General features: G+C 42.8%; 1 protein-coding gene and 1 long non-coding RNA gene across 3 annotated transcripts in view; one reads left to right on the plus strand and one right to left on the minus strand.

Annotated features, from left to right (window-relative positions):
- LOC310709052 (thyrotropin-releasing hormone receptor-like) overlaps window positions 1-5,367 on the plus strand; it is a 74,492-nt gene extending 69,125 nt beyond the window's left edge. For both annotated transcript variants that reach the window (XM_083508180.1, XM_083508181.1), the window contains exon 3: window positions 3,107-5,367. In XM_083508180.1, the coding sequence (XP_083364306.1) occupies window positions 3,107-3,487 (381 nt within the window). In that variant the 3' untranslated portion in view covers window positions 3,488-5,367. The remainder of the gene's footprint in view (window positions 1-3,106) is intronic.
- Window positions 5,368-11,297: 5,930 nt separating this feature from the next.
- Window positions 11,298-14,101, minus strand: LOC310709144. The gene is made up of 2 exons (XR_014527353.1): window positions 13,893-14,101; window positions 11,298-11,505 (listed from the first exon to the last, which is right to left on the minus strand). It is a non-coding gene; the product is annotated as an uncharacterized lncRNA (long non-coding RNA).
- Between the last annotated feature and the right edge of the window lie 442 nt (window positions 14,102-14,543).

Raw genomic sequence — 14,543 nt, forward strand, 5'->3', positions numbered from 1 at the left:
GACATTTGATGCATTCAATATCTTAGCCTATAAGCTCATGCTACATTAACTTAAAATGCATTCGTTGAATGTTATGCAATCACATAATGCTGTGGATTTGGGTGAATTGCATTACAGCCACATTTGCATGTGGACATTAGCATGTCACTCTGCTTATTCACAATCAGGAGGAGGACTGTGGCTCAGTGGCAAAGCACATGGGTTGTACGCTGAAGTTCAACTCCTGGCATCTCCTGTGTTCCCACATCCCTCTTTGCTCATCTCCTAGTTTAAGTGGGAACAACCAGCTTGTTGTCACATGTGAATGCAAGATCATGGTTTGTTTCTCCCCTGGAACAACATGAAGCCATTTGTTGGTTTATCGATCATGGCATATGTGAGGGAACAAACCATGATCCAGTGTTTGCACATCACAAGAAGCCAAACTTCATGGCTTGTTGCTTCCAACCATGCTAGGGGAAGAGCAAGGCAGAAGCTATCTGCTCATTTACAAAAAGCCGTTTATGTCTTACTGCGACATGCAAACAAGGGCTGTATATATTGCACATGATTTGCTGTTGTTCTTAGAAAGTGTTATATTTTAGGTCAGTTGGGATCTAATGCCTTGAGAGGAATCTTCTGTCCCCTGTTTTCTGACAGGTGAGGCAAGAGCAGCCTCCCTCGCACCTCTCATTTTTGTTTTCAGAGGAATCATTGATTCAAACCTGAGGTCTTTCTGCCCCTTATCTGAGGCTGCCACATCACCACAGCTAAGACATGATACCCAGCCACAGGTTGGATCTGTGACTGAGCTAGGATCTGAATGATGTTCTTTATCTACTGTTATATTCCATCCTTTCATGCTGAATTCTCCATCACTGAAGTTTTGACATGCAGTTCCCAAATGGCAGGTCTGCTTTGTTCTTAGCTATAACTACGACTCACAGTGGGAAGAAAGTGTCCTTGTCCCTTCATTCTCTTGCCTAGATAATAGCTGGCCATAGAGGTCTGTTGGAAAGTCATTTTCTTGCTCCAGGCTCTCAAGTGCGACATCTTTATTAAGCTTACCATCTTTGAGCTACCATATGTCTCCTAAAGGGCACTAAGCAGCTCCTTGCCTCCAGCCTTAAACCGCAGAGCAAGCATGACAGAAAGGGAATATGAGCTTGAAATAAGACAAGCAGACTAGTCTTCTTTTTCATGTTTTCATGGAAGTGAATCTCACTGAGTTCAATGGAGCTTAATCCCTAGTAATTGTGTTTCAAGTTACAGCACAAAAGTCGGTTTTCTGGCAAATGTATTAACTCCCCTTTTATGTTTAAGAGTGTATGTCCTTTCAGCAGGCATATAGCATCTTTTTCTTCCTAAAAGGGGGAGTGCACCCCTTTGAATTCAATGAATTACATGCTGAGGGGGAGGATAATCAACCATCCCCTGAACAGCTCTTTGTAAAGATTACAATGATTATCAACTTTCAATACTAGGGGAATGCATTAAGAAGAAAGGGGGAGTCGAATGCACAAGTGAGATGAACAGTAGTGTACCTCTTAACTCACAGCACTTCATTGTTCTCAGGGTACTGTTACAGTCTTGATATGTGTATTCATTAGCCGCGCTGTATATTAAAGAAAGAAGAAGAGTGGAGAGGTTCTTTTGTCAGGCCAGATCTGGAATTCATGCTTGTGTCTGGGAATGCTTAATACTAACCACCGGTAGATGTATTTCATTCTACAAGGCTTCCACAGAATGGAAAAATGCTCAAAAACTATAGAGAAAAATTGGAGGAGAGAGATTACGGCACCTTCAAAGTTAAGGCAAAACAAGCATCCTTGTTTACAGTACTACCACCAGAGCCCTTTCTATTTCTATTGGGCAGAGAGGAGGGAGATAAGAGTTTTCAAAATTGCATTTGCCCAAAATGAATGTTGACTTCTGCTGGCCTTCATCCCCAGTTCCCAACCTTATCTAAAGGGAAAAATGTGCTCAGGAAAATGCTCTGCTTGTGTTTTACAAGACGGGCTCAAATTCCCTTCCATCATCTGTGGAAACAGTGGACGCTTCCATGTGGCAGTTCATCATTGCCTTGGTGCTGTTCCTGCATGCAGATTTTGAGCAGTGTTCACACAACATCATCCTGAGCAAAATGCCACCCCATGTTATATTCTCATTTAATCCTGATTTACTATTTACCGGTGCTGAATGCTAATGATTCTTGTCTCAAGGTAAGTGCTTGGCATTGTGCATATGTAGCTTAATGCTACATAGTCAACCACACCTGAGCCCATTAAAATGAGTGGGCTTAAACGCCCCTAACTCTACACAGGTTTGGGCTGATGGACTTTACCTGTCTTTGATCAGTTGATGGTAAGTTATGTTATGGGGCACTTCCAGATTGTTGCTATTTTCAGGTAGGATCAAATCACATACTAGCAAATTCAGGGTACACAAATAAATTTGATTTAGAGCTGTTGCATAGCAAGCCCACTTCCCTTCAAATTGAACTTTTTGTGATAAGGGAAGTGCAGTGGAAAGGGTGGGGTGACAGTTGCTTGATGCAGCAGCCTCCAGCCTCCCAGCAAACAAATCAGTATGAAGTTCGGTTTTAAGAGCCATCATTGCCTAATCTCCTCGTAGACAAATCAGGATGAATGCTCAGTGCTCTGGGAACCTCCATTGTAGTGACTGAAGAAAGATTATGTGTTGCTTATTCCAATTGTCAAAGAAGAAATCTCAGAAAAGAAATAAACTTTGTAACACTAGTAGAAAATGAACAGAGTGACAGCAAATGACAAGGTAGAAGGCAATACTCAAAATTAACTGGGACTCATTATAGGACTATCTAAAGAGACAGAGCTGGTAAGATTTCATTAAAAACTAGCACCACTTGGAAAATACGCCAGTTAGGGTGATTGGCTGGAGAAGTCTAGAACTTTCCATCCATTTAAGAGTGTTCAGGGTTAGTTTAGGCACCCTAAACTAAAACGTAATCTGTGCCATATTCTGAACTTTCTATTAGATGACTTGGCAGTGAATTCTCTCCTTTTCCTTCCACCACAGATTATTAAGCAAATCTTATTGACAAAGATGTAAACTCACTCACTTTGTTTTTCTGCTTGCAACTTCCAAGGTGACGAAGATGCTAGCGGTGGTGGTGATCCTCTTTGCCCTCCTGTGGATGCCGTACCGCACCTTGGTGGTGGTCAACTCCTTCATGGACCCTCCTTACCTGAACATCTGGTTCGTCCTCTTCTGTAGGCTCTGCATCTACCTGAACAGCGCCATCAACCCCATCATTTACAATGTGATGTCTCAGAAGTTTAGAGCTGCCTTCAAAAAGCTATGCAAATGTGGGGGGAAGAGGACAGAGATTGCCACTCAGTACAACGCTCCTGTCTTCTACAGCACCATGAAAGACTATTCCCATGACAGTTCTGAGCACAACATCACAGAACAAGAAGATCTCAATGGCTACCCATCATCAGCAAGGAAGAGTAAACCTTCCAAATAAACGCATCACACAATACCAGCTTTGGTAATGGCAGCCACCTACTCAAGTGGTTCCAAGAATGTGTGAACAGCATGCCACAGGCCTGATGCTTCCCTCTTGCCATTTGTACATAATATTTATACAAGGCCAACCAGTTTGTTTTGTGCTTTAATGTTAACGGGTCAACCTTCGCCAACGTTTTGGATCATTAGGCGTTCCGTAAAGATTGTTGTGGTGCAATGGAATTTCCTGTGACGTATGCGTCTCATAATTGCGCCCAACGTGCAATTACAATTGTGTCAGGGGAGACTGAGGGCAGTGTTTGCGTACCCCAACCCTCCCCGTTGGCCTGGCCCCACTGCTGTCCACACGTTGGAGGGAATGGTCTGAAGGGGGAAACAGGTCCTCCTCTTCCAACCTCCCCTTGCAGGGGAGGGCTAGGCCAATAGGGATGTGATTGAGAGATATATAGCCCCACTCTCCCCTTCACACGAGTGTCATCACTTGGGAGCGAATGCCAAAATAAAGCTAATATTTGCAGTATGTTACGCTTGGTTGTTACCTGCAGCAGCAGCAGCATTCACTGAGCATTTAGGCCCCACAATGGTTACCATGAAGACTTCAGAAAGAGCTAGTAGAATATCCAAGTTACTGTAACTCACTTTATCCCAAGGATGTTTCTTACATTAAGCAAATTGAGTCTATTTTGCTCAGTGCCGTCTGTTCTGACCGGCAGTGGCTCTCCATTGTTTTCGGCAGAGATGTCTTTCCTGTCCTTCTATACCAGAGAAGCCATTTCAGTTGGGGGTGCCAGTGGTAAAGCCTTCTGCATTAAAAAAACACACGCTCTCTCTTATTTCTTTGTGGTCCTTCCCTGCATGGCTTTGGTGTAATCAGGGAGAAAGGTCTGTCAGGGTGCCATCAGTTTGGGCCATGTGACCTTGATGCACGACCACTGTAGCATGTGTCATTTATAATAAATCTCAAGCTACAAGGTTAATGACCCATATGACAGCACCAGGGTAGCTCCTTTATCACAAGACTTCTTTTTTAAAAAGGCTTAAATCATTCAGCAGTAGTAAAGACATTCCCTTAAGATTTCACCTAGCTGCTATCCTCATTGTTGCAGCTGATTTGTCAGCTGTTTTAGTTTCTCTGCAGTATATTTCCTTCAGAATAAGCATATATTTTGGTCCTGCACTGCTGGGTGTGTCGTCGCTGTATGGGTGGGTTGCTGTCCGTTGTTATTTTTTTCTGCGCAGGCAGCTATACCAGCGATGGATAAAAGGTCTCCCTGGTGCACACCTGTAAATTGTAAATATTTGCAACTGTGGTGGCTTGATGTGCTTTGGGGGGAAAGTACTCCAGTTTGTACCATTTATTGAATCTATCACCGTGAAATGTAAATTGACCGATCTGCATTCCAGTTGCAAAATGAAGCACGTTTCGCAGTTGTTACTGTTTATTGGTTTATTGCATTTGTAGCCAACGTAGTGCTTGCCAGATGTTTGTGGAATACAGCTGTAGCCAGCATAGTCAATGGCCAGTGATGAGAGGTGTTGTAGTCCAAAATATCTGGAGGACACCCCATTGCTTACCTATGGTTCATGATGTTTGTATCCTGCCTTTTCTCCAGTAGTCCAATTAGTTCAATATTGTCTATATTGACTGATATACACCGTTCTCTCCTCACCTCCATTTTTTCTCCTCACTGTTGCCCTGTGAGGTAGGTTAGGTTGTGACATAGCGGTCCAAGTCAACTACTGTACTGACCTTCATGAAATGTAGGAAGCTCCCTTATACCAAATCAGAGCATTGGCCCATACATCTCAGTAATATCCACACTGCGTGACCGTGGCTCTTTTCAGACATGAGTATTTCCCAACTTTTTAAATAGGAAATCTGTGCCACTGAGGCCTCATTTGTCAAAAGCCAGTGTGGCCCCATGGTTGGACCAGGAATGAAGTGTTGGATTACTTAGAAGACCCACTTAATAATAGTAATAATAAATTATTATTTATATGCCACCCATATGACTGGATTTCCCCCAGCTACTCTGGGCAGCTTCCAACAAATTAAAACATCGAACACAGTAAAACATTGAACATTAAAGACTTCCCTACACAGGGCTGCCTTCAGATGTCTTCTAAAAGTCAGATAGTTGTTTCATTTCCTTGACATCTGATGTGAGGGCCAGGGTGGGCGCGATTACTGAGAAGGCCCTCTGCTTGGTTCCCTGTAACCTCATAATGAGGAAACTGCCAGAAGGCCCTCAGAGCTGGATCTCAGTGTCTGGGCTGAACGATGGGGGTGGAGGCGCTACTGCAGGTAGATAAGACCACCCTAGGAAAGTTCACATGTGTGCTAGGCAAGGCTGCAAAATGATGACTGATCCATGGTTATCTAATCATTGTAGAATTGGGAAATGGCTGCGAAGGGTCATAGCATCTTCTTGGCAGTTGGAAGGTCCCACGTTTTTTCTCTGGAATCTCCTAGTAGCGTGGTGTCAACACCAGGGGAAACTATGGCAGTGAGTAGGTTTAGAAAAGGGCATACTTTTCAATCATTGTTATTTTAGGGAGAAGTGGAGAAAAAAAATCCTATTTCCAAAGTTGTTTTCCATTCCAAAACTGTAATTAGTGAGCATCATGTGGCACTGCTGATTGCCTACAGTAAGTCATATTGCTATCGTGGCACTCCTGGCTCTAGCTGAAGCCAAGCAAACGACGGCACGCTGAGAAGCCTCTTTTGCAGCAGGGGAGATGTAGAACCACAGACCAGCTTTAGACTGCCATTGTCAGTGCCTTCCTCTGCTATGCTGACTGAACATGCAGTCCCACCTGCAGCGCAGCTGAACGTGAGGCGTGTGAACGTGGGGGCTGTGGAGGCTGTTTTGAAGGTCAAATGCACAGCAGGTGTGCACCGCACAGGCAGAAAATCTGCTGCACAGATCTAACTTTGGTGAACTGATGCCATTTCTGTTTGTCAAAGTTCTTTGTTGTTAAATGCTAGAAACACAGAATGCAGAAGACAGTAGCAGCCCTGCTTCTGTTCACCTTTAAAAGCGCTGTGCAATTTTTAGTCTTGAAGATGCTCATTAGGCTGCTGAAAGCAGGCAGTTATCAGTAGGGTGGAGTGAATATGTCAATTACAATTTCTCTCAGTTTCTCGTTTTTTCTATATTAACTTCAGTCCTCCGTTTTTGCATCAGATGTGATTATTATTTTCTTACAAGCTCCTCGCAAAGAGATCGCCATCAGCTTAGTGCGAATTTCACCTAATACACACATTTGTCTTTGCAATTTTGCCTAACAAACAACATTTTTGCAAGCAAGGTGCACTTTCACATATGGATATTCCCCCCTAATACGCGCATTTTTCTACACTTTATTTATTTATTTTGCAAAATATTTGTTTGGACAACTGTATCACAACATTTAGAGAAACACGAATTTTGACGGATGGCCGTGTTTTGGTTCACATCTTGTTTCAAGAAGTGAGAATTAAGTAGGCTCATGTTGAACTCTTAACTGGACTGAATTCCTCCTCCTGTCCCTCATTCTCAGTGTGTGTGGAAGCAGTGACAGTCTGTACAATATGCATGCAGGTGATACAGACAGTGGATTAAATCAGGAGCCATTTGAAATGGCTTCTATGCTTGAAACTCCTGATAAGTAATGAGCCCATTAGTGTCTCCATTGGAGTACAGATCCTGGTGTATCTCCTTATGAAACAAACAGTCAGAGAGGTGCTAAAAGTTTGCTCTGGTTTCTTAAAGACGAGGCTTTATTTACCTCCACCTTCTGATCTTCAGAAATGATCACAAATGCTTGGGAAATGTGACTAACTTCACCATCATATTAAACTTTGACAGTTATCCCTTTGATTCCCACGCAGTGTGTTTCCATAGGAGCACTACCTTAAGACTCAAACTCAGAACACAAGGGAGAAACTTGCTAAGAAGAAGGCACGCTTGGCAAATCCACACCGTGATCAACTCTCACCTGGGAACCAATGTCCCGACTGTGGAAGGACGTGTGGGTCCAGAATTGGCCTCCACAGTCACTTATGGACTCATTGTTAAAACCGTGTTTATGGAAGACAATCTCACTCGCCTGCGAGTGATTGCCAAAGAAGAAGACCTTAAGACTGCTGCTTTAATGGGTCGTTGTAACCTCAGCTGATGTGTCACCCAATTGTTCCCTTCAATGCATTGAAGGTAACTGCTCGTGGGGTGTGATTCTTCCTCCAACTGCTTTTTTAAACTATTCAGAATATAGAAGAAACTATCAGAGTAGATTCCAGGGTGGCGTGCAATAATTACACACAACAGCCAGGTAACAATACAGTGCACAAAACCATGGCTGATGAGCAGCAAAACAAAAGCAACAACAAAGAAAAGCAAAAATATGTAAAATGCCTGCTGCAGCAAAACAGATTTAGCCTGGTTTATTGGTGACAGGTAAGCCTTCTTGGGTAGATGTTCCACAGCTGGAGCTGAAAAAGCCCTCTCTCTGTTTCAGGGTGGGGAACCTTAGACCCAAGGCCAAATGCAGAACTGCAGTCTTCTCTTTCATGCCCTTGGACTCTGCCCAGGTCACACCCCCAAGACACGCCCCTTCCCCCAGGACACACCCCTCACTGGCCTTGCTTCACATCCTCCTTGACTGTTATTGTCTGGATAGAATGAGATAAACTATGAATAATACACTTTCCCTATTGCAGCACATTTATTATCACAGGGCAGATCAGTACTGAATGATTGCCCAGATCCCCATCATTTCTCTCTAAGAACCACAATGTCCAATTTCTTCCTGTTCGTATATCAGATTAACATTTCCCTTACATCCCCCCTTCCCTCTGACTTTCTTCTCTTTATTTCAACATCCAAGCAATTGTTCTTCTGCCTTATTCAATTAATCATTAAAACAGCACATACATTGCTGTGATGAACAAAACAGACTATTTTTCCCCCCATGCTGCAAAACATTTCGGCTTCCAGCATCATCAGTTGCTCCAATAAAAATGTGATTCTGTTGTTTCCAAGGTGGCAGTTACGGAGCCTTTATTTGCTGAAGCCAAGTGATGTTGGTTGAGGCCATGCAGGGAGTACATTGAGAAGTTCTCTGTTTGTTAACATTGCTGGATCTGTTGGCATCTCTGTAGCAACTACAGTGGTACCTTGGGTTAAGAACTTAATTCGTCCTGGAGGTCTGTTCTTAACCTGAAACTGTTCTTAACCTGAGGTACCACTTTAGCTAATGGGGCCTCCCATTGCTGCTGCACCGCCGCCACGCAATTTCTGTTCTCATCCTGAAGCAAAGTTCTTAACCCGAGGTACTATTTCTGGGTTAGCGGAGTCTGTAACCTGAAGCGTCTGCAACATGAAGCTTCTGTAACCCAAGGTACCACTGTATTGATAAGTCAGCCAGCCGGTAGTTCTCAGAATTAAATTGTTTGCTTCACTTTTTACTTTATTTCACCCAAAACTCCCAATTAGTGTTTTTTTAACGTGTGTGGGTTACCTGCAGTTTTACCTACCTAAAGTGTCTGGCATCCCCCCCCCCTTTTTTTTTTTGCATTCCGTGACATATAGATAATATTTCAGGACCTGCAGGTAATGTTCTGTTTGATGTAATATGTTCTACCCATCCTGTGCTTTTGAAGGCAGCTGTCTCCCTGAGATACATGCAGATGAGGCATCATTTGGAATTGCAAGGCAGAGATCCAGGATTGCTGATACATGGCTCAAGTATAGCTCCCACTTATGGTTTGTATAGATACGGTATGGAGATCAGCAAAATGCTATAAACAGAAGGCTTGCTGATAGCTTTGGCATTTTTATCAGAGCAACTGACAACATAAATGAAAGATACTCTGTTTTGTTAATCAAACTAATGTGGGAATATTACATGTATTTTCAGTTCTTAGTTATGTTTAATTCATGCCAGAGCTTTACCCATCTTTGCTGTAATCAAGCTTCCATGCAAGTCAATTGGGTATCTGAAATATACAAAATGAGGGCTCATCACAGCCTACGTTGAAGTTAATGGAAAGATTTTAGCTTAGCTGAAACAGGTGCCTTGGGTTATTTTCAGCACTGTGGGTTGGGGGGTGGCAACTAAATTTGCTAATTCAACTTTATGAAGTTTGTATCCTGAGCTCTATAATAGACATCCTCAGACTGAGCAACCGGCAAACGTCAGACCTGCAAGAAGTGTAAGTTATGGGAAGAAAAGAGGCACCCAGTTTTATAAAAGCAACTTGCAAGGTATCTTTTTTCAAATAATAGGGAATTCAAGCGGTCAGTGCCAAAAGAATGGAGCCCAAACAAAACTCCTGGGAATCAAGAGGAAGGTGTCAGCATGGTGAGGGAATTCTGGAGTTTGCAGAAGTACAAAATAAATATTTTAAATAACCCTTTGAAGAGGGTAAGTGTGTTTCAAAAACCAATGCAATTAGGACAATATGATCAGTAGCTATGGAATGTTGCTGAACAAGAGCTCTCTGCTAAGGAAGTGAAGATACAAGGCGACATTTGTTGCAAGTCGTTTGGTAAGGATTGGGCTGGTAAGGGATGAAATGCATGAAGCCTGGAGGCGTCAGGGTTGTGCTTTTGGTTTTGGCAAGGAAAAGTGGGCACCTCCATACCACAGAATGGAGAGATACACGAGCAAAATGCCGGCCACACCTTGTCAAGTTTTTCTCACCAACAATGAGATCTAGGACTCAGCTATACAGCTGCAAATGGACCGTTTTGAATGTGTTGTAATGTGCAATATACAATTGCGACACTAGATGGCAACTGTGACCTATAGCAAATTCAATGCATTTTTCAAAACGATTATAAAAAAAACATTTTCACAAGCGTTTTTAACACTCCAGATTCCATCCTAGAAAGTTGAAGAAATTTCAGAGCGAAAAGTTAGATAATTGAGAACCTGTATGTGCCACCCCATTTTAGCCAAGATGGTTTCTATCCTGTGAATTGTAAACACCACCAATCAAGAGTTCCTAAAACTCTTACGTTTCATATAAAATATTTCTTTACAAATTTTAAATTTGGCCAATATATTCTATATCTGAATACAAAACGGGCTGTTTTATAACTCACATTTAAAATGTAATTCTCAAAACCCTTCTAAAACTAGTTCTCACATCTCACCAAATCATTTCAGCAAATGTGGAATGTTAACTATTAAAAATGCTTGAAACTCAGGATATAAATCAGCTCAGGCTTCCAAAATTCCCTTAATGACAGAGGAGGTGATTGAGTTCGTGTCATAGCAGTACATCTCCTCCCCTTGCAATAAGGTGATTTTCATTCCTACCCTAGGGCAACAGCCTCAGATTTAATAAGACTTTGCAATTGGAAATGTCACAGAATGGCTACTATTCAGAAAGACAGAGAGAGAATATAAATGAAACATGAATCTCATTTTTAAAGACTTCCTGAAAAGGAAGCAAGACATTATCAAAAAGAAAGATATGTCTCTATTGCCCTTTTTTTTTTCCTTTTGCATAAAATATATAAAGACCACAATCCTATCCTCATTTTCTTCCTTCTGAGAAGATTGCACTGTAAAAGTCATAGTAAGTTGAGAGTTGCTGAGGGGCTGTAGATGGGATTGATGTAAACCAGTTCCTTTTCCAGTTCAATCTGTTTTGCTCTCCCACCCTGAATCTCAGGACTCTCCCCACTAATTAGTGCAGAACGGCAATTAGTGGGAAAGGTAAATTGCTACAGAGTCAGGGACATCCAGCAAATATGAAGAGGTGGAATCCTGCAGTGCTGAGCTCCTGCCCACCTCCCATCATCATATTAATACAATTTGTCAAAAGTTGTTTGTTTATTTTGCAATTCATGTTTTGAAAGAACCCCTGGAGCTCCTCAATCAGCACATACTTGAGGGCATCCTAAGTTTTCTGTTCAGAGAGTGCTTAGAAGCAGCTCCTCATCTTCACAAAACCAGTGAGCAGGAAGTGGATGCAGAGAAGTGATTTGTCTCTCTCTCTCTGCCTCTTTCTCTCATATACTACTAGAATCTGGAGTTGTCCAATGAAGCTAAATGATGGAGATTCAGGACAAAAAAAATACTTTTATCACAGAGAGAATATTCAGTAGGGACAAGGAGGGTGGTCTAAACCACTGAGCCTCTTAAACTTGCTGATCGGAAGGTCAGCGGTTCGAATCCCCGCAACGGAGTGCTCTTTCCCAGCTCCTGCCAACGTAGCAGTTCGAAAGCACACCAGTGCAAGTAGATAAATAGGTACCACTGTGGTAAACGGTGTTTCTGTGTGCTCTGGTTTCCCTCATGATGTTCCATTGCACCAGAAGCAGTTTAGTCATGCTGGCCACATGACCTGGAAGGCTGTCTGTGGACAAACGCTGGCTCCCTCAGCCTGAAAGCGAGATGAGCACCACAACCCCATAGTCGCCTTTGACTGGACTTAACCGTCCAGGGGTCCTTTACCTTTACCTTTTACCTATTCAGTGGGATTTGCTTCCAAAAGCAGCTTAATCTCTATTCATGTATTAATAAGGATGGACGGGCCCATTATGATAGTTTCCATCCCAGTTCTACCTGGAGGCGGGACTAGGTCTGTCTCCTCCCATTTCTACATGGATTTTAGAGGGAAAGGGTTGGACCTTTGATGCCCTACCAATTTCTGCCTTATGGTTTCCAGCCACATTTGGTAAGTGGTGGTACGTAGTTCTATGACCTCTCTCATAGCCATAGTTCTCCACCTGCCACCATCTTGCTCCCTGCCAGAATTTATTTATTTTTTAACTGCATTTCAAAATTTCAAATATTGGGGCCAGGATCACTCAAGCATGACATTTGAATTTTCTAGATTTGGGCTTTCGATCTGAGGGTGGAGTGCCTGCCACAAAACAGCCATTAATATAGCCATAGTCCTGTGCACTTGACCACAAAGATAAATTGACCGGTCAACAGGCAGGAACTGGACGAGATCCCAGCTGGAGCAAACTCCCAGGTTCAATGGGACTGAGGATATGGGCTAGGCAGTGAGGAAACCGATACCATCAGTTATTTAAAAGAAATGTTTATCTCAAGTAGACAGCACGGGGGATTTGCTACACTTCTCAGCCTCAGAAATAGATCAGATTATTAGGACAGCTGCTCCCAGAATTGCACTCCCCGTTCCAAATGCCTCCTTCTACATTCCAGCTGGCCACAAGGACATGGCCCTTTTATAAGAATTGATTTGTCAGCTCAAGACGTTTGTGAGGGGCTGTACTTTATGTCTCAAGCACTCTCTCACACACACACAAAGTAAGGGTGGAGGACAAATTTGATTCAGTTCACATTTAAAGGCGAATTTGCCTACCTGATGCTTCTTAAGACCATGTGCAAACTTGAAGCATGGCTATCTTTCAAAATGTGCACTTCTCCGAATTTTGCAGTGAAGTTCTCCAACAAAGTAAGGTATATTCTATGGGAAAGTGCTCATAAAATAAATTTATTAGTGAAGATAACAGATAAAATGCATTATATTAGGAGAAAATACTTACAAAAATATTTATATTAGGCAAAATTGCATTAAAAAGTATGTATTAGGAATAAAATATGCACTAGAATGTTGGCAAGATACAGAGATGTGGAGGGTCTGCTCCAGCTGTGGGAACTCTCCAACATGCCTGCTCTTCAAACTTTGCACAGCTAACATGAGAAAGCAGATGCTTGGACTCACAAAAGATGCCCAAGCAGTCTGTGTTGCATATTATCTACATATATACTCCTTCACCCCATCGCCACCTCATGAAAGTTCAGCTTCCTCGTGTTGCTTTCTGCCCTCCAGAGGGTACAAAGGCCACTTATTAATTTTAGTCAGTTACCAACACTGCTGCCATCTCTTTCCATCCATTCTCCAAACTGCTCTGGGAGAAAGGTCACAACACTTAATCTTGCTTAAAGGATGGGGACTTGAGAGGGGGACTTGTGCTGAGCCACTTGGAACGTTCATGAATGAAACCAAATAAACCTCTGCTCTCTCTCTCATCTCTTGCAAGCAAAAGGGGAACCCTGAGAGGCACAGACTTCTTCCTTGTGCTCTTGTAGTGAAACAGATGAGTTCTGGAGGCACATGTTGCTCATGCATCTCACTACATGCGAGATCTGAACATCTCCACTTCACATGTTACACAAAACCACTTTTTAAAGGTGCAGAAATCCTGGCAATCACTTGAAATGGTACTTAATGAATTGCAAGTAAATTCCACCTTCAATATATTCACTTATTGTTCTTAGGAACCACCCACATATAATACATCTGCTTTAAGAAACAGTTGTACATATTTACACTGTGCACTTTCAGCTCCGACCTAACCATGTTTACTCCTGAGTAAACACAATTGATTTAAACTGGATTTACTTCAAAGCAAGCATAGTTATAGCCTTACTTGCAGACGCCTGGTACTGTCCCCAGAAGACCAGTGGTTAGCATGCTATGATGGTTGGCATCTCAAGGGTAAAGTAGCTGTCATCCTATGCCTTCCTTGGTGAGTAATTACCCTACATTAAGAAAATCCATGGTGTCATCTGTCTCCTTGACCCAGTCTCCCAGTCTTCCCTGCCAAAGCAGTTTTGAAGCAATGCCCGCTGTCTCCCCCCCCCCCCACTCTGCAGGAATAAAATGTGTTTTCACGCCCAGTCACTTGTGTGATTTGATGCCAGTCCTGCTCTGCTTTGCACCCACAATGCCAGGGCTCTTTTGACGAAGCCAGGTGCTTCTGCTGATACCCAGGTTTGCCTGCCTGAAAGCTGAGGGTCCCTAAGTAAAGTTCAACAACCCTTTAATTGAGATACAGATTTGGATCATGGATCCAGAAATTCCAAATCCACACAGACCTTCTGGTTAATCACTGGAGGTCCCCCTTCCTGGGATCATTTGAGATCCATTAGATGAGACCAGAAGTATCTCATGTTTCCCTCACAACAACAATTCACAACAGGCAGAGGTTGAAAAAGTCTGCTCTTCATTTTCAGGTGCTATGCTGTGGTTAATGCCACGAGGCTGAAGCAGGCTGGTGTTTGTGGTTGTAAGCTGGTTG

This window comes from Podarcis liolepis (assembly GCF_965112155.1).
Source record: "Podarcis liolepis genome assembly, chromosome: 6".
In the NCBI taxonomy this organism is placed as follows: Eukaryota; Metazoa; Chordata; class Lepidosauria; order Squamata; family Lacertidae; genus Podarcis; species Podarcis liolepis.